At 57.6% G+C, this 27546-nt stretch overlaps 2 protein-coding genes and 1 pseudogene across 7 annotated transcripts in view; 1 reads left to right on the plus strand and 2 right to left on the minus strand.

The window, feature by feature from the left end:
* Positions 1-300: 300 nt before the first annotated feature.
* Positions 301-26875, plus strand: ADA (adenosine deaminase). 3 transcript variants are annotated; one of them, XM_059706980.1, is made up of 12 exons: positions 301-457; positions 11247-11308; positions 16372-16494; positions 19869-20012; positions 20764-20879; positions 22085-22212; positions 22687-22758; positions 22835-22936; positions 23174-23238; positions 24570-24699; positions 25523-25625; positions 25996-26875. In XM_059706980.1, exons 1-12 carry the CDS (start codon positions 425-427, stop codon positions 26010-26012), a joined length of 1095 nt encoding a protein of 364 aa, XP_059562963.1. In that variant the 5' UTR covers positions 301-424; the 3' UTR covers positions 26013-26875. The 3 variants fall into 3 exon arrangements, with proteins under 3 accessions (XP_059562963.1, XP_059562964.1, XP_059562965.1); XM_059706981.1 differs by having other exon boundaries at positions 25999-26875; XM_059706982.1 differs by lacking the exon at positions 11247-11308 and having other exon boundaries at positions 323-457.
* LOC132240115 (vesicle transport protein SFT2B-like) lies at positions 3105-4497 on the minus strand (annotated as a pseudogene).
* Positions 26698-27546, minus strand: part of PKIG (cAMP-dependent protein kinase inhibitor gamma) — a 72681-nt gene continuing 71832 nt past the window's right edge. For all 4 annotated transcript variants that reach the window (XM_059706994.1, XM_059706991.1, XM_059706993.1 and 1 more), the window contains exon 4: positions 26698-27429. In XM_059706994.1, the coding sequence (XP_059562977.1) occupies positions 27350-27429 (80 nt within the window). In that variant the 3' untranslated portion in view covers positions 26698-27349. The remainder of the gene's footprint in view (positions 27430-27546) is intronic.

A 27546-nucleotide genomic window follows, 5' to 3' on the forward strand; every position in this document is an offset into this window, starting at 1 on the left:
CTCACGGGCTCCCAGATGCCAGCTCGGCCTGGCACTCTGTTCCCAGGCAGCAGAGCCGGGCCTGGAGGCTGGAGCCTGAGCCCACAGGTGGCTGCAACCCCAAGTCCCAGGGCCAGTGTTTGGTGGGGGGGCGGGGGGCAAGGCGCTGAGGGGCCCTGTGTTTGTTCCCATTGCTGGGCCTGAATTCCAGGAAAAGCACAGCTGGGGACCGCGAGGCGGGGCGGGGCCTGGAGCGGGCCGGGGGCGGGGCCGGGGGCGGGGCCGGGGCGGGGTGGGGGCGGGGCGGGTCCGGCCCCGTTAAGAAGGGCGAGGCGGGCCGCGCTTGCTGCGGGGGCCCCGGGGGACACGAACCGGCTTCCTATTCAGCCCTCAACCGCGGGGATCCAGCGCAGGAAGGAGCAGCGCGGGGCGCACGCTTGGCACCATGACCCAGACACCCGCCTTCGACAAGCCCAAAGTGAGCGCGGGCCGGGGCTCGGGGTCCGGGTTCTGGCGCCTTGTCTGGCTGGAGGGCTTAGGGGCGTCCACAGAGCGCCATCAGCGGGCCCCTGCGGGTGCTTTCTTCCCTCAGCTCAGGCCCTCCTCCGCCTCTGGGCTAATTAGTGAGAGACAATGAGGAAGTGAGGGTCCTGAACCTGGAGGCATCCCTGGCTGGCCTTCTGCTTCTGCCGCTGGCTTGCCTCCTTCGGGTCTCAGTTTTACCATCTGTCAAATGGGCATTCTCTCTGAACCTCATCTGTAAAACGGGGCCTGGGGCGTGCTGTCTACAACCATAGGTGGTGTTGGGTCTGGTGCAATAGAGAGCGCTCTGTGAGTGTAAACAGCTTTATACTCTAACAGGATGGTTTTGTCCACTCCAAGGAGTGTGCTTGTGGATGTACCCACGGGAAGAACTGAGCCGTGCCAGAGATGGGGGCAGAGGATTCGGGTGGGCCTTAGGCTTTGGGCTCTGGTAAGACTCGAGAGCCACTGGCCCCAAAGGATGATAACTTTCTTGTCCCTCCTCCCACCAGCTGTGGTGTCTTGGGAATGGTGGGGTCAGGGGGAGTCCAGGCTCACTTGGTGGGCTTCAGAGCACTGAGATCCATCCAGGGAGGGGAGCTGCACAAAAGGCCGCCCAGCGGAGTGAATCAGCAGCTAGTGGGATCTGAGACTGTGGGGCAGGGGGAGGTGTGAGTTTCAGTCTGCTTCACTGACCCGTCTGAGAAACAGGTGTATGTGATGGTGGCAGAGGTCACAGAAGTGTGGGTAAGAATCCTGCGCGTGTGCACAGAGGAGAGGGGAAGGAAGAGGGGACTCGAGGAAGCAAGGCCTAGCGCCCCCACCCCCACTGCCCTCCCCACAGGGCAGGTGCTCAGCTACATCCTTCCAGGTGTGCCAAGTTCTGGGGAAGCACTTCTCCCCACTCCCCCCCATGACTCCTTCACACCGTGTATGAATGCCCATGCCCCATCCTTAGTGGTTCTTTCCTTTGAAGGCTGTTTTTTTGTTTTGTTTTGTTTTGTTTTGTTTTGTCTTAACTGTTCTTGGATTCCCTCTACCTTTGGGCTGGGGAACCACCTTACCTGAAATGCATTCCAAGGCAGTAGGCAAAGCCCCTTTGCTGGGAGTGAAGTGGGAGTTATGGAGATAAATAAAAGGTAACGCTGCTGTAGATACTTGCTATATGCACCCATCTGATCCTTGCAACACTTTCAACAGCCCCGTGTTGGAGCAACGATTGCTATTCCTAATTTTTGCCTCGCCCAATCCTCTCCTCTGATTCAAGCTGGCAGGTCCTTTCCCCTCTCTGGGCCTCAGTTTCCACACCTAGGAAGTGGGCCCCACCGGCTTGTCGTGGGATCCAGAGGTCACCCACGGTGATACACGTTTACTCGCGAGGAGGGAACGTGCCTGAGCGGGCAGGGGAAGCAGAAGGAGTGAGTCTCAGCCACTCACCCTGGGTGGGGCAGGTGCTTAACTACGAGCATTAGCCACTGGTGCTTCAATTGGGTTGCTTTTTGCTGTGCCAGGCCCCTTCTGAGCATGTTGCCTGCACTAACTCATCTGATTCTAACAGTGACTCTGAGACGTAGCTGGTGTCACCCCATGTTATAGATGGAGAAACAGGCCCAGAGGCTAACTGGGTTAGGAAAATCACAGTAGCCAAGCTAGGGGCTGGCCTCACAATCCTCTGGCCCTGACTAGCTCTCCTGAGCAGCCTCTGCAGAAGCCTTTGGCGGGTGGAGGTGCCCGTGGCCCAGGTGCAGGCCTCTCTGACTGCTCAGGCCCGGCCCGTTTACGCAGCCAGAGCCGAGCAGTGCTTTCCAAATGTTACAGTGTACTCACATCACCTGATTCTTGATAACATTCAGACTGTATAGACCAGTGGTTCTCAACCTCGGCTGCACATTAGAATCACCTGGGAATCTTTTTTAAATCCTGATTTCTTGGCCTCATCCTCCGGAAATTCTGTTTCTTTGTTACTAATGTGGCCCCACCCCATAACAAAGAAACAGAATTTCCGGAGGATGGGGCCCAGAAATCAGGCTTTTAAAAAGATTCCCAGGTGATTCTAACGTGCAGCCAAGGTTGAGAACCACTGGTCTAGACAAGAGGCAGAGGCACAGAGATGAACTGGGTTAGGAAAAGCCTGTCAGCCGAGCTAGGGGGCTGGCTTCCCAGTCCCATGAAGGAGTCTAGGGTGGGACCGAGATGCTACACTCTGACAAGCTCCCAGGTGGTGCTAATCCGGATGGTCCACGGACCACACTTTAGGTAGCAAGACCCTAGGCAGCTGCCCACCTGGGTTGATTATGTCATTCCAACAAATGCTTCCTGAGCCACCGTTGGACACTGGAGGAGGTTGGAGGAGGTACAAAGGGGGGTGGGGGGAGGCCCTCATCTGTTTCCACGGGGCAAGGCTGGAAAATGCCAGGCACTCGGGAGTTCTTGGTCAGGAAGGGCACTGCTGATCACATGCCTGGTATTTTAATGATAATAACAGCTGTCATTGAAGTGTGGGTTCTGGTACCTTCCATGGTTTATCTCTCAGAATCCTCTGGACAACTTGACAAGGCAGATATTCTCTTTTTCTTCTTTTTGCTGCTTAATGCGGTTTTTATTTATGAGAATTCAGGGGAACAACACCCAAGGAGGAAAGGGGTGATGAGAAAGACTCCTCTCTGGAAGATACCGACCACCCCCCTATTGTGTAAATGTTGGGGTCCCATGGACCCGTTGCGGTCAGAGGAAAGGAACATGTCTGTGAGCAAGAGGGCTGGAAGGGACCCACCCACAGTGTCTCCCAAGGCTTTGCAAAACTGGTCGCGTGTTCTGCAAGACGCAGGAAAGCACTTCACAGCGTCCCTTGCAAATAGTATGAAGGACAGGTACCACGTCAGGCCTAAGACTGCCAAATGCAGAAGACGAGGGCAAGCCCCTCGTTAAGCCACCAAAAGGCAGAACGCAGGTGAGCGCAAATCACAACGGCCCGTGATAGTTACCATCAAACCCAAGGGCTCCCACGTTCTCTGCCGCTGTTCCCTTGGTCCCAGGAGGAAGGCTCCCAGCGGACGCGTGTTAACAAAGGTGTAAACCACGGCAAAGGTCTAGTCCCTTCCTCGGTAGCCAGAGAGAAGAGTGCCCGGAGTGAGCAGAGAATTCCTGTAACGAGACGCGCAACGGAGCTTTCTGTTCTGGCATCCCAGCTTAAGGAAGGTGCCCCCCCCCCCCCCCCCCCGCCACCTTGGCCAGGCCGCCCTGGTCCTCCCTGTCCGGCCCGCTAGGCACCTCCTTCAGCCTGTCCATCCGGGCCACCTCCTCTTATGCTGCTCTGTCCAGGGAGGCAGATGTTTCACCCCCATTTGTAGACGACGCGGCTGGGGCCTGGAGAGGTGAGTGGCTTGCCCAAGGCTACTCAAAATCTGAGAGCTGAGCGAGCAGCCACATTGGAACAGCAGCCTCTAACTGTTCCTTTTTGAGGAAGAGGAGGATTGGGGCTAAATCTAGACCTAAGCACTTTTTCTTTCTCTTATTTGAACGTTTACTCCGAATCAGACACTGTTCTGCTTTGCATGTTTGCTTGTATTGACTCATTTAATGCTCACAACAGCTTTCCTGCAGGAGGTCCTATTGGTCTCTTCATTTACATATGAGGAAATTGAGGCTCAGGGGGGAAGGAACTAGCCAAAGTCACAGCCAGAAAGGGGGCGGGGTGGGGGGGTGCTACCTGAAACTGATGTAGATGCTGATATCCGCTTTACTCACCTGCCACCCCCAGTCTGTGGGGGAGGAGTTAGACTTAGGGTGACCTTGGGCTTCAGATTGATTGGGGTGGGATCCCTGTCTTGACAGTTTCCTGAACCCCAGCTTCCTTCTCTAAAACGGGCTGATAACACCAAGGCCGGGGCTCTTGGGGGAAATTGACCCGCTGGTTGGAGCGTGTGCCTCCTGGGGCTGCAGTGGAGGCTGACAGGAGGCCCCGAGGGCGGCATTTCCTCCTGGGGCTGCAGTGGGGCCGCTGTGGACTCTGGGAAGCCTGCATCTGCCCCGTCTCCGTCTCCTGCCACAGAGCCCACCCCCGCCGTGGCGCTGCTCTGGGCTTTCAGTGCTTTTGGTTACGAAGCCACCTGTTAAATAAAGGTGCCCCTGGGAAGAGCCCGCCTGACCTGCTGCTTCTGGCAGTCCGGAGCGAGGGGAGCAGAGATTGGGTTTCACCGAAGTCTCTGTTTGACAGAGGAGGAAGCCAGGAGGAGGGAGGGGAAGTGCGGCGTCTGGGCACAGCGAGGCAGGGGAGGCCGCCAGCCTCCTGATTCCAGAGCTGAGCTCAGAGCTTGACTTGGGAGAAAGCTGTCGCCCTGCCCAGTTGTCCTAGGGCCGTGGTCGGCAAACTCATTAGTCAACAGAGCCAAATATCAACAGTACAGATTGAAATCTCTTTTGAGAGCCAAATTTTTTAAACTTAAACTATATAGGTAGGTACATTGTTACTAACCTACCTACATAGTTTAAGTACCGTTGATATTTGGCCTCCCCCGCGCCGTGTCTCCAGTCGCCCGACCGACACCCCCCACTTCTTCTAACGCCACTTCTTCAAAATAGACTCGCCCAGGCCGAAAACCGACTTCTACGCATGGGCCACGAAGTTTCAATCGCACTGTACATGCGCGCCCGCACGTGGTATTTTGTGGAAGAGCCACATTCAAGGGGCCAAAGGGCCGCATGTGGTTCGCAAGCCTCGGTTTGCCAACCACTGTCCTAGGGAGTGTCCCCACAGCAGGGAAGGGAAGGACCGTGGCCTGGCTTTGAACAGGGGAGAAGAGTAGGCCAAAGTGAGGTTCGAATCTGTATGTGCCCAGAGTGTTGGGGGCTGGCTTACCCCTACCCTTTAGGGTTCTGAGGCCCTAGGGCTGTAAGATTGAGAGGAAGTGGCCTCCGGGGGCCTTTGACTATAGAGGGAGACCAGTGAGGAGTTTAAACTTGAGTAGCAGCTGGGCCAGGCTGCCTGGGTCTGAGTGCTGCCCCCCCCCCCCGCCCCACCCCCCATCCCCCTTATCCATTGTGGGAGTTTGAGTGAGTCGCTTCTGCGTGCCTCAGTTTGCCCATGTTAAAATGGAGTCAGTTTTATCCACCTGCATAAAATACCAAGTATAGGCCTGGCTGCCAGGGCAGCAGGGGTGGGGGCTGGGGACTGGGACATGGCAATGCTAGCTGCTAATTGATCATCCATCATCCTCATCATATTATTAACCATTCAGTTCAGATTATACCAGCGCTGACTCAGCGCTGATATGCAGGGTGAAGGGGGTGGTTGTGACTTCCTGACTGTGTACTCATTAATCTGTGACCTAAGGCAAATTCCTAATCTCTCCAAGCCTCCCTTTTCTCGCCTATAAAATGAGGATGACTCTGCTGCATTCCAAGGCTGTGGCCCCACAGGATGCCCCCCTGGCCAAAGACACACCTTGCCTTCCATGAAACGTCTGGGGAAGCTCACAGGAGCAACGAAGCTCTTTCAGGCTCCCAGTCAGTAGGAGGCACCGAGGGACTGCTCTGCCCCTTCCCCTCTGCACCTCAGAGCTTCAGGAGCCCAGACGGGGCTGAGCACAGAGGACATCCTGGAGGAGGTGTCACTGAAAAATCACGTCAGCCCCAGGGCTGCTCTGTCTCCTCATCTTACCCCAAAAGTCAGCCGAGAGGCTGTGGTGGCACTGACCCCTGGCACTGCTCATTGCCAAGAGCAGGGCTAGGAAGGGAGGGATGTCTGCCCTGCAGTGGGCACGGTGGCTTGTCCAGGTTCTGACTGTAGTGCCAGATTCAGGGGTCTGGTCAGGCAATCCTGGCTACTCTGTCCTGTCTACATTCTCTGCCAGGCCCAGGGGGTAGGTCAGCCCCTCTCCAGGCAGGGAGAGGACACAGCTCTGCTGGCCTAGGAGGGGGGATGAGGAAGCCATCCCTGGTTGTTCAGCACCCGCTGAGCACTGTCCGCTGTCCTGGCACTGTCCTGGCACCAAGGGTACAGCATGAGGACACAAAGTCTCTGCTTTCAGGGAACTAATAGTGGGGGGAAGAGACATGGTAAGAGAATTTTAAAATCGGGGATGGGAAACAAAACAGTGATGTGTTTGGGGGCCTGGGAAACCCTGAGGGAAAGTACAGTGATTGGAGAAGGCCCTGGAGGGACAGCCCCGCCCACCCACCCAAGACCTGGGTCCTCGGCCTGGCTCTGCCACTGCCACCTCGGCTGAGCCTGGCAAGGGAGTGCACCGCCCCGCGCCTCACCGGTGTGGCTGGCATCTCCTGAGGAGGCTCGGCGTGCTTCCCCAGGTGCCCGACAATAAATATTTGTTGGTTACTGGGTATGCTTCCTGCTCTGATCTGGGAGGATTTCCTGCAGTTCTGCTTGTGAGTCAGCCTCGCGGAGAGCAGGTGCAGGGGAAGGGGCATGAGGTTCCTCCCCAGGAGGCCTGGCGCAGTGCCAGGGAGGTGGTGTGGCCCTGGCGGGACTTGGGCTTAGAGTTGGAGAGACTTGGGTTCCAGCCCAGCTCTGCCATCAGAGATCGGTGTGACCCTGGGCAGGTCACTGCATTTCTCCAAGTTGAGCTTGGCAAGTCCCGATGGGGCTCCTGTGCGCCCCTGCCGAGGGGCTAAGATGAAAGGAGACGAAGGGTGTGCTAATAGGCAGCTGCTGCTATTACTGCTGCATTATTTATACCTGAGGTGAGGCCTGTGGGAGCTCAAGACTCAGACCTGGGTTCAAATCCTGATTCCATCACTGACTGACTGTGTCCGGAGAGACTTCTTTGAGCCTCGGTTTCCCCATCTGTAAGATAGGAGTGACGTCCCAACCTTCCTGGTTGTGAGGATGAAATAAGGTCATGTCTGTAGACAGCCCAGCACCTGGCAGATAAGCCAGAAGCCCCTGCTGCCCCTTTTCCCTGAGTGGGCTCAGCAGGGTCCCCATTGCAGTCTCGGAGCTTGCACCCCATTGTCATCTGGGTGGGTGACACTTCTCCATGGCGACTTGCGGTTTTCCAGAAAGTTCAACAGGAGGCCTGCCTGAGCTTGAGCTGCTCGAGGTGGTGGCTTCTGCCTCTGCTTCCCCCACAAGGAGGTGGCACCCGTGGGCACGGTGAGCAGCTGGGCTCTGCCTGCTCTCTCCCAGGGGCACGCTCGCCTCCTGCCGGCTCTCTGCGACCTTCCCACCATGCACCCTGTGCCGGTAGCTCATGCTTCCCGAGCACCCACTGTGTGATGCTGTAGGGATTCTGGTTACTGCTCATCTCCCATCTGGGTCCTGAGCCAGCTCTGTCTTCCATTCTGCCTCCCACCAACCTGCTCACCACACAGGAGCAGAAAATGCTTTTAAAAGATCAGCCCCCCTTTGAAACATCAGTGGGTCTCCCTGCCTTCCACCCCCTGACTTTCTCTGGCTTCATCTCTCACCACCAACATTCTCTGCACTTGAACCAATTCGTTCCGATTGCTTAGCACATGCAGTTCCCTCTGTCTGGAACAGCTCTCTGTCCTTCCTTCTCCCCCTCCCCCCACTGATTCCCCTATTCACCCCTGTCCCCCCCACACAAAGTGATCTTTTCTAAACACTTTGAGTTACCCCGCCCCCCCCCCCCAACCCTCCCTGACCCCCTTGTGTTTTTCTTTTCCTCATGCCTTTGGTTCATTTCCCACCACTATTGGTGCAGTGAGTCCTGAAGGGTATGTATGTCTGCTCAGGCAGGACAGACTCCGGTCTGCCGCGGAACCAACATCCCCAGGGGAAGGCCGCAGAGTGTCTATTCTTTTTTTTTTTTAATTTATATATTTTTATTGATTTCAGAGAGGACGGGAGAGGGAGGGAGAGAAACATCAATGATGAGAGAGAATCATTGATCAGCTGCCTCCTGCATGCCCCACCCTGGGGACTGAGCCTGCAACCTGGGCATGTGCCCTGACCCGGAATCGAACCTTGACCTCCTGGTTCATAGGTCAACGCTCAACCACTGAGCCACGCCGGCCGGGCCAGAGGTGCCCATTCTTGCTCATATGACATGCCCATCACAGCCATGCAGGGACGCGGGCAGATGGGCATGTCCATGCTGTGCGGGAGCCAAGCGGCATGTAAGTGCTTGGGCAGAAGTAGCCGCGCAGGCCCACCCACCCGCGAGGGGCAACGGCACCGGGGCAATCCCCCAGACTCGCTGCTGCCCGGGACTCAGAGGCGCTCTGGTTTTCTCCTTCTAACCTCTCCTACCTTTTCGAACCCCGTGCAACTCTTTCCTCTCGACTCCAGTCTCCTCCGCCATCGTTTAAACATGCCCACGTCATTTCCGCCTGGAAAAGAAATGCAAGTCTTTTGTGTTTCAGTTCGCATCCACCTAAATAGTCTCCATTTCCTTACCTCTGCTTCTTGCTCGCCCTGCTCCAGTGTGGATTCTGCGCCCTCGGGCCTCTGGAATGGTTGCTGGAGGGCAGTGCGCCTGGATCTTGGCCTTATGTTAAAAAAGCAAACCCCTGTGCCCGGCCCGCCCCAAGGGTGGTGCTGGGATTGACTTGCGTGGGCACAGGCACCTGTACGTTTCCGAAGCCTCCCCGAGCTCCTGAGGGCCAGCAGGGTGGGGAACCCCTCCTCCTGGGCCTGGGCCCTGCATCCTCGGGCCCGGGCACACGTTTCTGCTCCTCTGGGGCCGGGCGGCCGGCAGCCTCTCCAGTCCCAAACCCCTCCTCCCTCCGCACCCCTACACCACGTTCTCCTCACGGCACCGCCTGTGGCAGGGCTGTTCTCTCTGCCTGAAGTGTTCCATCATCTTCCTCACTTGGTTCTTCATCCTTCAGATCTTAGCCCAAGATCTGCTTTCTCCAGGAAGCCATTGCTGGCCTGCTGGCGGGCGAGGTTCTTTCTTGTGTTGGCTGTTTCACGGGACTGTGTTTTTGCTTCCCAAGGGGTTGCCATGGCTTTGGTTGGACCTCTATCGATGTGACGCCTCGTGTCTCTCCCTGGCTGGGCTGTAAGCATCACAGGGGCGTCCCTTTAGCTTACCGCTCCCCTCCCACACCCAGCAGGGCCTCGAACGCCTGGGGAATGAAGGCCTCGTAGCTGAGGATTGCTTAGCGTTTGCTCTGTGCTAAGCGCACTGCGTGCATTACCATGGTTAACCCTCCCCAACAGGAGGGAGGCCTGTTACCTTCCCTGTTGGGCTGGTGGGAACCCCAGGGCACCCAGGGAGCAAGCAGAGGAGCTGGGATTCCAGCTCTAACCACAAGGCGACCCTGCCTCTCTAGCTGGGTCCTCACCACGGGAAGGCTTAAGGATAACAAAATGGGGGCTCAGAGAGGTGGGTCCCCTGTCCAAAGTCACACAGTTGGTCGGCAGGTCCCTGGACTGGAGGCGTCAGTGCTCCCAGTGCTGAGCATTTTGGGGGAACCTGGTAAGCATTTGGCTGAGTGGGCACTGAGCCCCGTTAGTCAGCGAAGCAGCAGCTCAGTGCGCACCGAGCTGGGTGTGGGTGCTGCTTGGCCCCGTGCTGCTGGGTGACCTCTGAGAGCTCTGATGATGGGCATCCAGCTGAAAGGCGGGCCTGGCAGCTCTGAGCCCCGGCCTCCCCTGGGCCTGGGTGGGGTTCCTCTGCAGCAGGAAGCGCGCGTGTGTATGTGTGTGTGTGTGTGTGTGTGTGCGTGTGCGCGTGTTTCCCGATGCCCTCCTCCGCCTCCCCAGCCAAGGCAGCCACTTGCTTGTCCACGTCCCTAAGTTCCAGAAAAGGCCCCACCCTGGTGGAGACGTCAGTGAGTTTTCGGATCCCCGGGCGCAGGAACAGTGTCCTCCGGGGCCTGGAACAGCAGATGCCAAGGCGCTTTCCCGCTGTCCTCAGCGCTGCTGTGCCGCTGCCCACAGCCCCTGAGACACTCAGAGGTGGGGGGGGGAGGAGGGGCTGCTCCAAGGGCCGGGCAGACCCACCGACACTGTCGTTTTGGGTCCTTACCAGTGGTCCTGGCCAGGGAGGCAGTCACAGCTGCTGAGTGTTGTCTAAGTCACACAGCAGAAGAAGGGGCAGAGCTGGGGTCGAGCCTGAGGCTGTGTCCCAGCCCCTGTCCTTAAACTCCTGGCTTCGTGTGCAGAGCGTTTCCCGTGGGGTCACGCGTGCAGGCGCCGATCACCCAGATGGCCGAGTATCTGGTGTCGCTTCCAGAGTCCTGGAAAGACCTGGTGCTGCTTTCATACCGACCCCTGAGAAGCTGTGCTTGAGCAGCACCTGCTTTTGAACATGGAGCCGGATTTCTGAAATGCGTCATGTGGTTCGCTAGTCCAGGAAGTCTGTGGTCAGCCCTTCGTGTGAAAGTTGGAGTTTGCTTAGTGTGTTGTCTGAGAGCAGGACCTGCCTGTGTGGCTGGGCTCGGTGGCTCCTACAGGACCACGGCTGTCCTGATGTGTAGGGGTTGGGCTCAGGTTAGAATTCTGGTCTGTCCCTTAACTGGCTGTGGTAAGCGCACAGGCCTGGGTTGGGTTCCTGCTTCCATCACTGGCTTGCTGTGTAGCAGTGGACAAGTTACTTAACCTCTCTGAACCTCCGTGCTCTCAGCATGAAAGAGAGCGAGAAACCCACCGCACAGATGAGGGTTAATCAAGATGGTGTGTGTGGACGTTAGTGACCTGTGTGTACGGGAGCAGTGAGTAGTGACTGATGGTCACCGTGGTGAATGTGAGCACTGACCCTGAGGTCCTGCCGGCACTCATGGGGGTGTTCTCTCTCTCTTCCCTTTGCCCCTTGCAGGTAGAATTGCACGTCCACCTGGATGGATCCATTAAGCCCGAAACGATCTTATACTACGGCAGGTAAGTCCACGGAAGCAAGGCCTTCCTCCCCAGTCTGAGGACTCTAGAGCACCCCAGGGTCTCCCTGTGGAACCAGCCGGCCCCCAGCCAGAAGGGTCTCTGAGCTGGAGACACGCAGCCCGTGTCTTCTGCCTTCAGTGCCTTTGCTTTTTGTCTTCCTGTTTCCAGGTGAGTCCGTGTGCCACCTTACACACGGATTCACATGGACACATGGACTCACATGGACACATGGGGACACACACACACACACACACACACACACACACACACACGCGGAAGCAGTTCCCAGGGCTGAACCAGTCACTGTGTTTTGGCCGAGAACCGGGCAGGTGACACCCAGAGGAGGAGGCTATCCTGTCCCCATCTCACCGAGGGGGAGCAGGTTCAGAGAGGTAAAGGCAGTTGCCCAAGGCCACACAGCAAGTAAATGGTAGAGCCAAGAGTTTATGGGGTCAGCTGACCTCCAAAGCTTTTCCCTACATAACCTACAGGGAGACGTGAAGTGACTCCCTCTCTGGTCCCAACTCTCCGCATCTTCCAAGTGAGAACGCCACCTCCGGCCGCAGCTCTCCTGGATGCTGGTGGGCCGAAGGGTCCCTGTGCCCCCGCCCCCCAAAGAGGGAGGTCTGCCCCTCCCTCCCCACACCTCAGGGGCCCATGGTGGCCCCTCTGTTGGTTCCAGCACCTATGAGCACAGGGACTCTGAAGGCCAGTGGATCTGGAATCAAGTCCAGACACAGTTTCCTCGCTGTGCCCTTGGCCTGTGTGGGGTGAGGGTAAGAGCAGGCCCTCAGTGCTCCACGGAGGAGAGCTGCTGCTCCAGGAGTCAGCCCTGACTCTCGGGGCGTCACTCCTAACTCCCCAGCCAGCTCTGCGGGGACATTCCCCACATCAGCGATCCTGCTCTAGGGAGCGGCTATTGATCTCGTTATTTAACTGTAAGTGAGTTCCTTTACTGCCTGCCAACAACGTCCAGATTCCTCAGGACGACTGGTGAAGGGGTTATATTGTCCCTATATTACAGATAGAAAGGAAACCGAGTCGTGATAGCTGAAGAAACTTGTCTAGTAAGCACAGCTGTGACCAGGCCCCGCCCCTGCCCGAACCCTGCCACCAGAGGTGTAGGTCAGATACAGCAGGGAACACACTCAGCTCAGGGCTCCAGCAAAGGCCCTTAATGAGGTCCGTATCATTAATCACAATCAATGGCTCTGCTAATGGGGTCCAGCCCTCGGCTTATCTCTGCCTGTCCTTTGACTGTGTTGAGCACCAGCCCTTGCCACAGGGCCCTGATGAGGCCGTTGGGGTGGGGTATCGGAGGCCAAGATGGGATCTAATCGAGTGCTCATTAAGGGGTCATAGAGCACTCAATATCGCAGCCAGGAGGCGAGATGCCAGGGTGGGGTGGAGGGAAAGGAGCCGCTGGTGTTGGGTGACTGGTCGGACTTGCCATTTCCCATGTCGCCCGCTGTCTCGGAGCAGCCCTGGCCCTGGAGAGGGGTGGGGTGCCAGGTGGAGTTTGATCTCGAGGTCAGCAGGCAGGGGGAGCAGGGAGTTGGGCAGGTTCCAGCAGGGCAGCCCCGGAGGACTCCCTGGTGGGGCTAGGCCAGGGCTGAGAAGAGGAAGAGATAGAGGAGGGGGGAGTGCCTGGCCTGTGACCTACCCCCAGGCCAAATCCCATGGCCCCTTTCTGCCTCTGACTGAGGCCTCCATTGATTTTGTTTTCACCCATTTCTTCTTCCTGCGAGTCCATCTCCTGACTCTTTCTCAGGCTCCTTCGAGACCCATCCACTCATTCTCTAAGGCCCAGTCCCAACCTGGCTGTCCTCTCTTCCCTGCCACCACCCTGGTCTGAGCCGCCGCCAGTCCCTCACTTAGACTCTCGCAATGGCCTCAGGACTGGCCTCACCCCTCCACCGTCCTCACAGCACCGTAGTCAGGACAGCTGTCTTACAACTTGGTCTGATCAGCTCTCCTGCTCAAACCCTCACGGTCCCTCCCCCCTTGCTCAGATCAAGCGAGTCTGCTTGGCCCTTACGGTGCTCCAAAGCTGAGGGAACTCTGACCTCTGCTCCTTGGTTATTCCATAGCCGGTGTCTCACACATACCAGACCAGTGAACACAGGGAGGGGGTCCCGGGCCCCAGGTCACACAGCCCTTACAGCAGAGCTGGGATGCAAACCCCGGCCATCTGGCTTCAGAGCCTGAGTGATACCCAGGGCACAGAAATAGCCCCGTGTGTGCGTCTCTGAACCTGCAGAGAAAACACTGTCTGAGTTTTACTGACAAGGACATGGAAGTCCTCAGAGGGGACAGCCCCTGCCTGGGGTGGGGTGGCCCATACAGGGGGGCATGGGCTTCGAACTCCAAAGCTGGGTCCATCCTCCATCTGAGCCAGGCTCCGTGGCCAGGCTCCAGGGTGGTGGGAAGACTGCCGGGAGCCAATTCCAGCCTGTCAGCAGGGGCTGAATCATCCCGAGTGGCAAGGGCATTTCCCCAAACCTGAAAAGGGATGATTGCTTGCTGCCAGACAGCTCAGGGCATCTTAATCTTCATGTTATTGCCTCCTACTGGCCAAACACCTGAACAGCCGTAGGCAAATTCTTCCACTCTGACAATGGACTCTGTACCAAACCCTACCCTTTGAAGCTTATATCTCTACCTCGCCTTAGGACAAATTGTGTTAATAAAAAGCAAGGGGTCCTGAGATGAAAAACATATTAGTTCCTTTTAGCTAAGCTCCTCTGACCCCCAAATGCCCTTCAAAATTATATTTCGTCTCTGGACTCTTTATTAAGTTACACACAGCCCTTCTCCAGATTGCTGAACCCTTCTAGATGCCGGATCGAGACCCCCGGCATTAATCCATGACAGGCGAGCTGGAAGAGAATGGTCAGGAGGCAGCGCCCCAACAGGAAGCGGCGGGGTCCAAGGCAAATGTGGCCCCTGCATCCGCCAACACGGGGGCCAGAGCCTCAGCGCCACCTCCTCTGCCTTCACCCACCAGCTCCCAGGAAGCGATTCCAAGCACAGTGTTTAACAGCTGGCGCAGGCGGCCTGGGTCCTGGGGGCGGCTCACGAGGGTGACTTTGGGGCAGGCTGGCCACAGGGGCAGAAGCTCAGTGGGCACGGAGCCCCGGACTCGGTGTCAGGACAGCAGCAGAGGTACTGTCTGCCCCGGCGTCTTGCAGGGACGCGGGCCAGTGAGGAGACCCGCTGGGCTGGCTGGCGGGCTGGTGGCGGGCACCAGGGTGATACCCACTGGACACTCAGAGGGACTGGAGCCACCCGAAGGGGAGGAGGGCATATTTAGGGGCTGAAGAAACAGGTATTTAGGTAGGAAAATGTGGCGAGCCGGCACAACCATGGCATACTCAGCCCCATGTTGGGCGCCTTATGTGCCGCGCCAGCTCAGCCAGGTTCGGTGAGCCTGAGAGGGGGCGGTGAAGGATGGAGAAAAGACAGACAAGAGAAGAAAGCTGGGTCTGGGTGGGACGCTGACCTCTCTGATGGAGAGCTAGCGCCAGCGTCATGGACTACAAGCCATGTCTTTTATAGCCAGATTCCACGAGGCAAAGTAAGGGTGCGGTCAAGGTGTTTACAACCGTCTTCCGGGTTTCGATCCTACTCAACTACATGCACCTGAACTCTATCAAGCCCACATCACTCAGCCATGTGGGGCCACGTGTTCGGACCATAGGTTCAAGCTTACAACTACAGCTGTTGGCTATAATTGTGCAGGGAGGGCTCTGCCCTCCAAGCTGGGACTTGCACGTGGCCGTGAGAGGACTGTGCCCTCTCATCATTCAGTCCAAGGCTTGAACCCGTCCAAACACTAGCCGCTCCCCACAGGAAAACATTTTGATATTTGAATAACAGAAGCCATGAAAGGACGTAAGCATGTTCACACTTCCATTTCTTTGGCAATTTCTTCCTCCTATCATCTTGCTTTATGGGTAACTGGATGCTTGAACCTTCTGATTCAGTCATCTAATTTTCTTTACCGTTTGCTTTTTTTTCTTTTTTCTTTTGTTCTCCTCACTGGAGAATTTTCTCACCTTTATTTTCCATCCCCTTCGTTTCATCCCAGTGGCTGCCGCCATGTTCTTTTTAATGTCCAGCAGCTCTTTCTTACTCTCGAAATGTCCCCTTTTAAAAAGCGACATTCCTGTTCCAACGATGTTCCGTCCTTTCATCGCCTTGAGGATTTGCATTTTAGGTTCAAGTTTTCTTTTGTTTTCTGCATTTTCAGTTTCCTCAGAGCTCCTTTTGTCTCTTTTGTCCCTCGTGGTAGAAGCGTTTCTTGAGTGTCTGGTGTTGTCTCTTTTATCTTAAAAGTGGGAAAACTGCCGTCCTGGGTGACCCGTGAGTCAGGTCAGAGCCAGGATGAGCAGAGGGGGTGGTGCATGCAGAAGGTGGGGGCCAACCCAGCCTGAACTCTCCCCTCCCCCCCACTACCCGGGCTGGGGAGGCAGAGGTGCTGATGAGACAAGGAGGCTCCAGGCTGGAGGCTGTTCTCAGCAAGGCCTTACTGAAGGGTGGCCGTGCCCCCGTGTGGGGGCTGTGGGCTGGGAGAGGAAGGCCTCAGGTCGACAGCCAGCCCTCCGGCCCTCTCCCAGCACACTGGGCCTGCAAGCCTCTCTGATAAGTTGGTCTGCCAGAGAGCAGAGGAGGCAGGGCCAGTGCTTGCCCTGTAGTTATTGCCCTGATAACCCCTGAGTTGGCAGTGGGCCAGTTGGCTGTACCCACTCTTGGGCTGAGGCAAAGTTGTGGGCTTGCTGCCCTGGCACCTTCCCTGTCCCCAGGCACTTGTCCATGCACACAAACAGACTGTAACCCCAGGTGCCCCCGCCCCTTGAAATCTGCTGGCTAATCATGGCCTTGGGGACAGGAGGTGCTGGAGGGACTCTGATCCTGGTTCTGCATGCCCTGGGCCTCAGTTTTCCCATCTGTCCAATGGGTGGAGTTGGATGGAGAGGATCTCAGGTTTCCAGCTGTGGCCCCTGGGGAGTCGGTCAGGTCCTCCCCAGGGGCAGTCGGTCACCCTCATGTTTTGTCCCCAGGAAGAGGGGGGTCGCCCTCCCTGCTGACACAGTTGAGGAGCTGAAGAACATCATTGGCATGGACAAGCCACTCACCCTCCCGGGCTTCCTGGCCAAGTTCAACTACTACATGCCTGCCATCGCGTGAGTCCCCCACCCTCGGGCCCTGGTCAGTGTCCATCCTGTGCCCAGGACAGGCTGCCAGCCCCAGGCCTGCCCCTCAGCCCATGGGGTGGAGACCCCAGCTCTGCTGTTCACCATCGTGTATACTCGCTTGACTGTCTCCATGCCTTTGGGCTTTGGTTTTCCTTTCTGGAAAGTGGGTGTGATGGACTGACATTCAATAGAGAAGTGACACATGTGGGGGTTAGGAACACAGATCCTCGTCTCAGTCTCAGGACATGATGTTGGGCACATTCCCTCTGGGCCTCAGTCCCCTCATTCACACAGTGGCCTTGTGATCCTGTCCGCCTCCCAGGGCTGGAGTTTGGGCTGGACACAGGGCTGTCCTTACACTCCCCCTCACGATGGAGCACCCGCCACCTTCACCGACAGGCACTGGTGCTTTTATGTCACGTTGCATGCCTTCCATTTTCCTCCTTGCAGACTCTCCCATAGATGAACATAATGTTTGCACAGCTCACAGAACTAGACTTCCTGTAGGTAGTCCACTAGGTAAACTTACTCATTTCCAGAGCGGGGAAAGAAGGCTCAGGGAAGTGAAGGGCTTGCCCAGGACCCCACAGCTGGCAGGGGATAAAGCCCAGAGTCTCGCCTCGGTGCCACCCTGAGCTTCCTGGCAAGAGGCAGAGCTTCCCAAGGCAGGCGAGGGTCAGCTTTGGCAGTTGGTGCTGCAGGAACTCGGGATGGGGAGAGACGAGGGGGCTGGGGGCAGTCAGGAAGGGCTGCCTGGAGGAGGAAGTATGGACCTGGCCTTGGGATAGAGAGGGTGTGATATTATCCAGAGGGCTAGGCCTGAGGAAAGGCTTGGAGGGTGGGCCAAGCACTGGCCGGTGGAGGATCAGCGAAGGTGTGTGAGGCAGAACAGAGGCACTGGCTGGGTAAGTGGCCAAACAGGTACGAGCAGTCCTAGGGAGGGAAGATGTGTGGCCAGGTGGCCGACTTCTTGCGGGAAGCCTTTGGGCTCAGCCCAGAAGGCACTGACTGCCCCCATCCTCGCCTCCGGTGAGCAGACACATACCACCTCCCCGGAGGCACCTGCTGCCACACCAGAACGTATGAGCAGGCCTGGGCACCTCCCCTGTGCCACCGAGGCAGCTCCTGTCTCTCTGGCCAGCTCCCTGAAGGCCCAGCCCACCCAAGCTGCTAGATGGCACCTCCTGCAGAGCTCCTGGCTGTTTGGGGCCATGGCCCTCGAGACTCTGACTTTCCACCCCCTTGCAGCACGCACAGGGGTCAGACGGAAGCCCTCAGCGCCTGCCAGTCGCCGCTTGGCTCCCCCTCTCCAGCCACACTGGCTCCTGTGGCACCTCGGGCAGACCTCACCCCGGACCTCAGGTCCCCTGCCACTGCTGTTCCCTCTGCCTGGAACACTGTTCCTTAGATGCCCCGGCACTCACTTCCTCGCCTCCTTCACGTCTCTGCTCATGTCACTCTCTCAGTGAGGCCTTCCCTGATCAACTGCTGAAAACTGCAGTCCCTCCCCCTCACATCCCATGCCCCTGCCCCTGCGTTGTGTGTACCCATAAAACTTTCCACCGGCTCACCTAGGATATGTTTTATATTTTACTTCTTTCCTTCCCTGTTCCTCTTGCTGGGCTGTGGGCTCTGTGAGGGCAGGGATTTTGTCTACCTGGTTTGCTGTATCCCCTGCCCTCAGTGCAGTGTGGAAGGAGCCCCCAGCCATGGGGGAGATAAGGACCCTCTCCCCGGGAGGCCGGCTCCCTCCCCAGGACTGGCCCCGCCCCCAGGGATTTCCCACAGCAGCTGCCATCCTCATCCTGGCTCTCCAAAGCGCAGGTCCTTCCATGACCCTCCTCTGGAAGCGGCCGCTCTCACAGTCTGCTTTCTAGTACCCGCTCCCTTTCATGCTTCCTGGTGGGAACTCCCGGCTACGGCAGGTCCCCTGTCATCCGATCACACTCATAGTGGCCCTGGCAGGTTAGCTTGCGCCTTGCTTCTGGAGCCCACATTCAGAAATAACAGCTAAAACACTCAGCATTTGTCTGTCTGTTCCAAGCACTGGCTCAGGTGAGTTTTAACTCATTTGTCCTCACAATAACCCTTTGATAGATGTGTCAGAGAAGGTGACTAACTGGGGTCACGCAGCTGGTAGGTGTGGGAACCAGGGTTCCAGTCTGAGTCCCAGGTATCTCCCTCATCCCAGAGTTCCCTCCAGATTTGTCCATCTGTGTCCTTTTCTCTCTCTCTTTTTTAGAATATACTTTTACTGATTTCAGAGAGGAAAGGAAAGGGAGAGAGAGCTAGAAACATCAGTGATGAAAGGGAATCATTGATCGGCTGCCTCCTGCATGCCCCACACTGGGGACTGAGCCCACAACCCGGGCATGTGCCCTGACCGGGAATCAACCCATGACCTCCTGGTTCATAGATGACACTCAGCCCCTGAGCCACGCCAGCCGGGCTACAGAATTTATGTTTTTTGGCTGTTAGTCCTTTAGCAGGCTTCTGGTTCGCACACCCTTCCTCCCATTCCATAGCTCCTCTTTTCCCTGCCGAGTTTCCTCTGCGGGCAGCTTTCAGTGTGATGCAATCCCACTTGTCTATTTTTGCTCTTGTGGCCTGTGTGTGTCCTTCTCTCTCATTTCTCTTCCCTGCTGGCCTACCTCCATCACTCAGCAAACATCAAGTGGCCACTCTGTCCTCGGCTCTGTCCTCGGCTGCGGGATCATAGCAGTGTCAAGACAGCTGGAGGAGTCCTTGCCCATGGCGACTGCATTCTAGTAGGGGGGATGGAAACTGGCTAACAAGCCATGGGAGACCTGTAATGTCGGTGGTAATTAGGGCCATGGAGAAAGGAAAGTTCAGGGGAAGGGGTGGAGAATGCCAGGGGGCCGTTTTAAGATGAGGTGGTCGGGGAGGCCTCTCTGAGGAGGTGAGACTGGGGCTGGGGCCTGAGTGGAGAGGGGGAGCGAGCACAGGACGATGCGGTGAAAGGCCATGGAGGCTGGGAGCTGCAGACACGAAGGCCCAGATGTGGGAACAAGCTGGCAGGGGGTTTCATCCCACACGACGGGAGCCCTTGGGTGCAGAGCAGAGGAGCACGTGCTCTGATCTGTAGAAGATCCGCTCTGCCTGCTGTGAGGAAAGGCACAGGGAGCGTGGAGCCCAGTTAGACGCGGGTGAGACCAGGGTGAAGGGGGCGAGAACTGGCAGTGTGGAAGCTGAGCTAACAGGACCGGCTGTGCTTCCAGGATCTTCTCCAGCGGAGGACCGGGCTTGGCACTGGAGGATCAGGATCGGGGCCAAGGGTTGGGGCCAGTCTTGTTCCTGCAGCTCTGAAGGGACACTGGAGAGGGCTGTCCCTTCCCTTTCAGGGGCTGCCGGGAGGCCATCAAAAGGATCGCCTATGAGTTCGTTGAGATGAAGGCCAAGGAGGGTGTGGTGTACGTGGAGGTGCGTTACAGCCCACACCTGCTGGCCAACTACAAGGTGGCGCCGATGCCCTGGAACCAGCCCAAGTGAGTGACCGCGCGGAGGGGCTGGGGCAGGGCGGCCCAACCTGGGGCCCGGGGACACACTGTTGGGAGGCCCTGGCCCAACGAGACTTTGATCTTGCCGCCCCCCCCCCACCCCCCGATCTGGTCTGTGGCCTTGGAAAGAGGGGCTCAACTCTGTCCTGAGAGACAGGGTTCCCATCCCTCCCTGGGCTCATGCTTTAACTTTGGGAGAAAGCGTTTGGCATCTTGTCCCCCTAATCCTAGACACAGGCCTGCAGCCACTACTTATCCAGTGACTTCCAGGTCCTGCTCTGACCCCATAACTGAAGCGAGTCTGGCCCATTCCTGCCCCTTGCCTGGACCCAGGGCTCTAGAAGTGCTATCACCCAACCACCCTGCCCCTTCTAGCCATGACTCTGACACAAGTGAACAAGTGGGACTCAGACCGGGTGAGCTCAGCACTGCTCCCCATCTGGGGGCAGGGCTGTGAGTGTCTGAGGCCCGCCCCCCCCCCCCCCCCCCGCCACACACACACCCTCCAGGTCTGGAAGTGCCCGGCAGTTCTAAGGAAGCCGGAGGGGGTGTGCTGGGCTTGGGCCGGCTCCCTCAGTGTTTCCTCAGAGGCAGTGGGCTGGTGAGGAAGGGGCTTCTCCTGGAAGATTCCGCCTCCCTCCCTTCCCCCATCCCTCCCCCCTCCTCTAACCCAGTCCCAGGGCTGTCCCTTCAGACCTTCCTTTGCCCCAGACCCATCCCTACTCCTCTCTCCACACAGAGGGGACATCACCCCAGATGAGGTGGTGTCCCTAGTGAACCAGGGCCTGCAGGAGGGAGAGCGAGACTTCGGGGTGAAGGTGCGGTCCATCCTCTGCTGCATGCGCCATGAGCCCAGTGAGTGTCACCTCGGCCCTGCCCTGGGCTGTGCATCGTACCAGCCCCAACCTCCCGGCCGGTGCTGGGACGGCACTGGTCTGCTCTGCGCCCCTGCCACCTGGTATCCCCTGAGCCCAGCAGCTGCACCTTAGGGCTTCCTGAAGCCGCCAGAGTCCTCCTGGGCAGGCTCCAGGCTTCTGGCAGCAGACTTTTCTCCCTGGGGAGACCAGGCACACAGCCACCTGACCTGCAGGCGGTTCAAAACCAAGGAGCCTGAACAACAGAAAACAATCTAAGCCCGGCTCTGATCAGCCCATGGTTCGCCCTTGAGACCCTGTGGGCCAGGCCTGTGAGTAGGTCTGACCTCTGGGACCTGAGGGGTCTCCCTTGTGACTGACACTGATCAAACCTCCAGGAACTTCCAAGGTGCAGAGCCCCACTGTATGGCCTTGGGCAAGTCCCATCACCTCCCTGACCCCGGGCACACACTGTCCACCGAGCAGTGGTGAGGACCACAGCAACGTTACTGCCAGCCTGCCAGGCCCACCCGCACATAGCGACTTACCTGTATTCCCTGCAGTCCCTGCAGCAGCCTGTGGGAACTGCCGCTGTTCATCCCATTTGACAGATGAGGAAACAGACAGAGAGGGGCAGCCTCTTGCTCTTCGATCAGGAAGGCAAAAGGCTCTCATTTGGACCCAGGGCCACCTGGTTCCAAAGCCTGTGATTTTTCATTCATTTTAAAACGCTTAATGATGAGTTTGCCGGTTCAGAGTCCACAGTTCCTTAGCAATATGGTTAGTAATGCCAGCAGGCCATGTGTTAGATTTAAACTGTGTGGACTCCCTCTCCTGGTCCAAGTGGGGATGAGCCCACCTTGAGGGCTGTTGTGGGGACAAAGGAGAGAACGGCCATGGGTCGTGTACTGAGCCCTGGCCCTGCCCTCAGTGCCACACACAGCATCTCGGCACCGCCTTGCAGCCGAGACCCTGTGCCATCGCTGGTGGTGTCCCTCTGAGAGGAGACGGAGGCACTGGGTGGAGCCGTTTGCTGAGGCCATGTGGTTAGCTGTGGCCGTCAGGATCTGAAGACGGGACCCTGGGCCCTCTGTCATGTGCTGGCCTCGGGTGGAGGGTGAGTGGGATGGGGAGCAAGCAGGCGTTCTGGAAGGATCGCTCCCTGGTGGCGGCTGTGACAGAGGCCGGGGGACATCTCGCCCACAGGCTGGTCTGCCGAGGTGGTGGCGCTGTGTAAGAAGTACCAGCATCAGACGGTGGTGGGCATCGATCTGGCTGGGGATGAGACCATCGAAGGCAGCAGCCTCTTCCCTGGACATGTGCAGGCCTACGAGGTGGGTTCCGGGGGAGGAAGGGGGAGACTGGCCCGGAGGCTCTGGGAGAAGCAGCTGGGCTCTGCCCACAGGAGGGAGACGTCACACGGACTCACCCGGACTGTGCGGCGCGAGGTCTCCTGGGTTCCCAAGCGCCTTAGTTGGGCCTGGGGGCTCTGGGGTGTGAATTTGGTGTAAAGAAAAGACCCCACTTGCTGTTGGGCGTCTTTCTGCCTGTGATTTGCTGTGACCTTGGGCGAGATGGTCTCTTCGCTGGGCCTGTGTGGGGCAGACGGCTCAGCCTCCTGTGGAAGGAGTGAGGTGCAGGGTTGCGAGTGGGGCTCCGGGCCGTCGCTGCCCGGGTCCAGAGCCTGGCTCCCCACGTCCCAGCTGTCTGACCTTGGTCGTGTTCCTTACTTTCCTGAGCCTGCGGGGGGCTTCCCCGGGCCCCCCCCCCCCCCCGAGGCGCCCATGACCCGGCTCCTGTCCTTCCAGGAGGCTGTGAGGAACGGCATCCACCGCACCGTCCACGCCGGGGAGGCTGGCACTGCAGAGAGGGTGAAAGAGGTGAGGCAGCCGGCGGCTGCGGGCCCTCCCCCTACGCCCGCCTCCCCTCACTGGATTTCCATCTGCTTCCCTGCAGGCTGTGGACAATCTCAAGACAGAGAGGGTTGGCCATGGCTACCACACCGTGGACGATGAGGCCCTTTACAAAAGGCTGCTAGAGAACAACATGCACTTTGAGGTGCCTGGGGGGTGGGGGTGCCGAGGTGGGGAGCTAGGAGGGGCCTGGGAGCCAAAGGAGTGGGCACTCAAGCTGCCAGGTGGTGGAGGAAGACTGGGACCGACAGCTCATGGGAGTCGGCAACAGGGAGGCCAGTGTGACCATGGCCGGAATAGGTGGCTCCAGGCCCTGGCGTGGGGGCGTAGGCCAAGCGGCCTGGGATGTCTATGCCAGCCGCACGCCTGCTTGCTCTTTCAGGTCTGCCCCTGGTCCAGCTACCTCACGGGCTCCTGGAACCCGGACACGGAGCATGCAGTCGTTCGGTGAGGCTCGCTCCCCTGGGGCCGGTTCAGTCTTGCACCAGGAGAGCTCAGGGTGGCAGAAATGCAGGGACTGGGCACTGGCTGTGCTGGGTCTCCTGATACAAAACCTGTCTGAATCCTTGGGAAGCGGGTTTCCATCCTTGTCTTACAAATGAGGACTCCAAAGCTCGATGTGCTGTAACCTGACTACCTAGCAGAGTGGGGCCCTGCAGCCCACTGAGCTATGCCAGGATGTCCTGCTGCCCCATGAGAAACTGGCACTCGAGACCCTGCCTCCGAGGGTCGGGAGGATGCGTGCCTCCTGCTCACGTGGGCTCTCTTGGCTCCTCTGGGCATCCCCACAAGCACCATCCTGAAGCTTCCCCGAGGCCTGTCCCATCCTACACTGCTCCCGCCCCACAGTCCACCCCACAGCTGTGGCCCGTCTTCAGGCTGTCCTTTGACTAAGCCCTGGGGGTGGTGGCATCAGGCCTTGGGAGGGCAAAGCCACCTGCCCTGACCAGATGAGGGCGGCAAGAACTCGGGGTGATCACGGTCAGGCCAGCGCCGGTCTGTCTGCCAAGCTTTTGCGATGGGAAGGAGCATGGGCCCCGATGTTGATGAAAGGGGGTGCTGAGCTCAGCTTTGGGGAAGAGGAGTGTGCACTTCCTGTGGCTCATCCGGGGAGGTTCTTGGAGGCACATGGGAAAAATTCAAGAGCCATCTATCCAGACGGGGGGTGGAAGGGAGAAGTGATGGCCTATGGAGATGGGGAGGAAGAGGGCCTGAGAGAGAACCCAGGATGAAGTGACAGTTATGGGACAGGCAGGAGGAAAGCCAACGTGTGGTGTCTGAGAACTCGAGGGAAAAGGTTCCATGAACAGTCAACAGTGTAGAATTCTGCACAAGTCAGGTGCAGTAAGAGCTGAAAGTCCACTGGACTTAAGGAGACTGTGGGCAGGGACCGTGCCATGAAGTTCCTTGAGAAGCAGAGCCCAGGAGGATTGAGGACGCATAGGGTTAGGCTAGGGCTAGGGCACTGACAGCTCTCCCAGAACGTTGGCTGTGAAGGGTGGTAGCTGGAGGGGGGTGCTGTGTGTCTCCCCAACCCACCATTCTAGCTGGCCCCCCTCTTCTGCCGTTGCCTGGCTCTGGCTTGATCAGCTGGCTTGTCTTGAGTTCCTAGTTATGTGGCCTTGCACTAGTCACCCACGTTCTCTGAATTGGTTTCCTCCCCTGCCTGAGATCTTCCAGGTGTGTGTAAAGATGATGGGAGGCCCGAGGAGGGTGTCGGGTCGATATGCAGTGACTGTTCACAAGAGAGTAAAGGGAGGCTCTTCCCCCACATCTAGATTCAAAAGGGACCGGGCTAACTACTCGCTAAACACGGATGACCCGCTCATCTTCAAGTCTACCCTGGACACCGATTACCAGATGACCAAACAGAAGATGGGCTTTACCGAAGAGGAGTTTAAGAGACTGGTGAGTGGGTGTGGGCCCGGTCGGCCTTGACTCTGGGCCCCGGGACTGTGAGGCCTGCAGGGCCTGGAGCCTCTGAGGAAGAGGAGTGGGTTTACCTCAATAGGCCAAGCCAGACCTAGAGTTAGATGCCTTCCACCGAGTGACGTATTGACCTGGGACCAGGTGTTTTATTCTTTGCTTGCCCTCGAAGACTCTGATGAAAGCCATCTACCCTCTCCCAAAAAATGTGAGGTCAGCTATAAAATTCTGCACTTTCAAGCCGTTCATAGATCCCAGGGTTGAGCTCTTGATTTTAGATGGTACAATTTCCCAAACCTGTCTCTGCATGACTATCTCTTTGGTCCCCTACATCCCACCCTGTCTCTCAAAGTTTCTCCAACTTCGTTCTCACATTACTGTATCATGGAGTGCCACTTAAAAATTTTTTTTAAATATATTTTTATTGATTTTAGAGAAGGAGAGGGAGAGAAACATCAGTGATATGAGAGAATCATTAATTGGTTGCCTCCTGCATGTCCCACACTGGGGATTGAGCCTACAACCTAGGCATGTGCCCTGACCAGGAATCGAACCATGACCTCCTGGTTCATAGGTTGATGCTCAACCACTGAGCCACGTCGGCTGGGCTGGAGTGCCACTTTGAGATCACAGAACCGCACGGTTTCTGCTCTGGCAGTGACTGACCTGACCTGGGACAAGTCCCTTCCTCTCCGAGCTTAATCAACCGCCCTCATTCAGTGGAAAGCGTGGACTATCACTAGATTACCACGGCATCCCTTCCACATTCGCTGGTTCATGCTGTCTGCCATTCGGACTCTTCCAGAATATCAATGCGGCAAAGTCCAGTTTCCTCCCAGAAGATGAAAAGAGGGAGCTCCTGGACCTGCTCTATAAAGCCTACGGGATGCCACCTGCGGCCCCTGCAGGTATGCACGCTCCTGTCTGCGCTTCTGGGCCACGGACCTGCCTGGCTCGTTTAGCTTTCTGTGGGGTCCCTGGCGAGACGTCCTCTCTGGGTAGCATCATGGACTTGTAATGGCGCCTGGGCACAGGCCCTGGCTGGGGCAGCCTTTCACCACCCGGCCTACGTTCTGTGTAATGCTGTCCTGAGGCTGGCCTGAGGGGGAGACTTTCTGAAGGTCTTAGCTCTGTTCTGCTCCTTCCTGCGTGGCCTTGGCAAGGCGTTTTCTGGCTCTAAGTCTCCACAGGGGACTCCTATGGCTCTAATGCTCTGTGATTCTTTATGCCCTGGGTACTGGGACTTGCCTAATCTTTCTGCTTCTCTGACCCGGCCAGCAGGGCAGCAACCATGAAGGCATCACGGCCACTGCTCCGAGCCGCACCCTGTGGATGGAGATTTCATAGCTCTGGGGGGGGCGTCGAGCGACACCCACCTTTACTTCCCTGGGAAGACCATGATTTCCATAGTCAGCTACCGATGCTACTGGAAGCCTGTGTGCCCCTGCTGTACCCACACACAGCGTGGCATGGTCAACTCCCTCCTCTGGTGATTTATGCTGAAAAGCTGGTGCTCAAAAAAGAAGCCAACGGCTGGTGTCGTGCAGCACGTGATGCATGGTCTTGGGCAGGACGACTGGGTGGGGTGAGAGAGAAAGGAGCGTCTAGGGCAGCCTGCCCAGTGGCAGGACCCAAGAGCCCAGCGGGGGCTGTGACTGGGAAGCCAGAGCTCCCATGCTGCGGGGAGGGGCCCACACCTGCCCTCCCGAAGCAGCCAGGCTTCTCTGGAGGAGTTGTCTGCTTACAGGCTCCCTGAACTCTCAGCCCCTCCTGTTCTAGGTTTTAAGGGAAAACCTTCCCTTTGAGCTCCTGAAGCTGGACGGGCGAGAGAGGGCGAGGGAAGAAGATTCCTCGGCCACCGGCATCTGCTCAGTGTTTTCTTTCTGTGGGAGCTGGGGCAGCAACGGATCGTAGCCGAAGTGGACGTGGCCTAGCTCCTGCTTGTGCTGTTTAACGGAGAAATAATCATCGTAAACCAGCCACACAAATCACCAGCATTTATTTCCTGGGTCCCAGGCGTTGTTCATCTTGGTAGAAAGGAAGGACAGAGTTGATCAGAGCACAGAAATCCCTTCCCTAAAACTGGATCTGTAAAGCTCCAGGAGGGAACCGCAGACTCGCGGAATTTGGATTAAAACGGCTTTCACAAAAAAGTGGATTGATTGTCAGCTCCTTCCCTCTCTGCTGAAAAAGGTTTACAATTTTTTTTAAAGTGTTTTTTAAAAAGGGATCAGATCAGAAGGTCTTGACCTGGACGGTTGGTTTTGGAGAAGAAGGGGCAGAACTGGGACATGGTTGCTGCCCAGGTCGCCTAGGAGACGAGCTGCCTTGGGTGGGCTGCTCCCCCAGGTGAGCAGGACCCAGCCCCTGAGTCTCAGTGCCCCATGAAAAATAACATCCTGTGGTCAGAGTGTCTTAAAAGTGTACCTGGGCACGGTGAGGAGGTGGTAGCGCGGAGCCTGTGGGTGTGGGCAGAGGGCCTGCCCAGGGGGAGGGCCTCTGGGGGCGCCTCAGTCTGACTTTGCTTGCCTGGAACAGGGGGCTCAGAAGAGGCTGCCGGGCCAGCGCCAGGACTCCCTGCCCAGGTGGGGACAGCAGGTCTCTCTTCCAGCCTCCTTGGGCAAGGTCAGACTCAAGATGAGGTGGTCCCGTCACTGCTCTCAGGCTGGTTGCTAGCCTCCTTGTCTGGGGCACCTGCCTCCGCCTGTCCTTCTGGAGAGAAGGGGAAGAGGAACATAAACACAAACATAAAGCACAGGTGACAGGGGAGGACCCGGCCAAAACGGTAACAGTGGATGAGCCCTGGGTGCAGGACAGGAGCTGGCTGAG

This window comes from Myotis daubentonii, chromosome 8 (genome assembly GCF_963259705.1).
Source record: "Myotis daubentonii chromosome 8, mMyoDau2.1, whole genome shotgun sequence".
Taxonomy (NCBI): Eukaryota; Metazoa; Chordata; class Mammalia; order Chiroptera; family Vespertilionidae; genus Myotis; species Myotis daubentonii.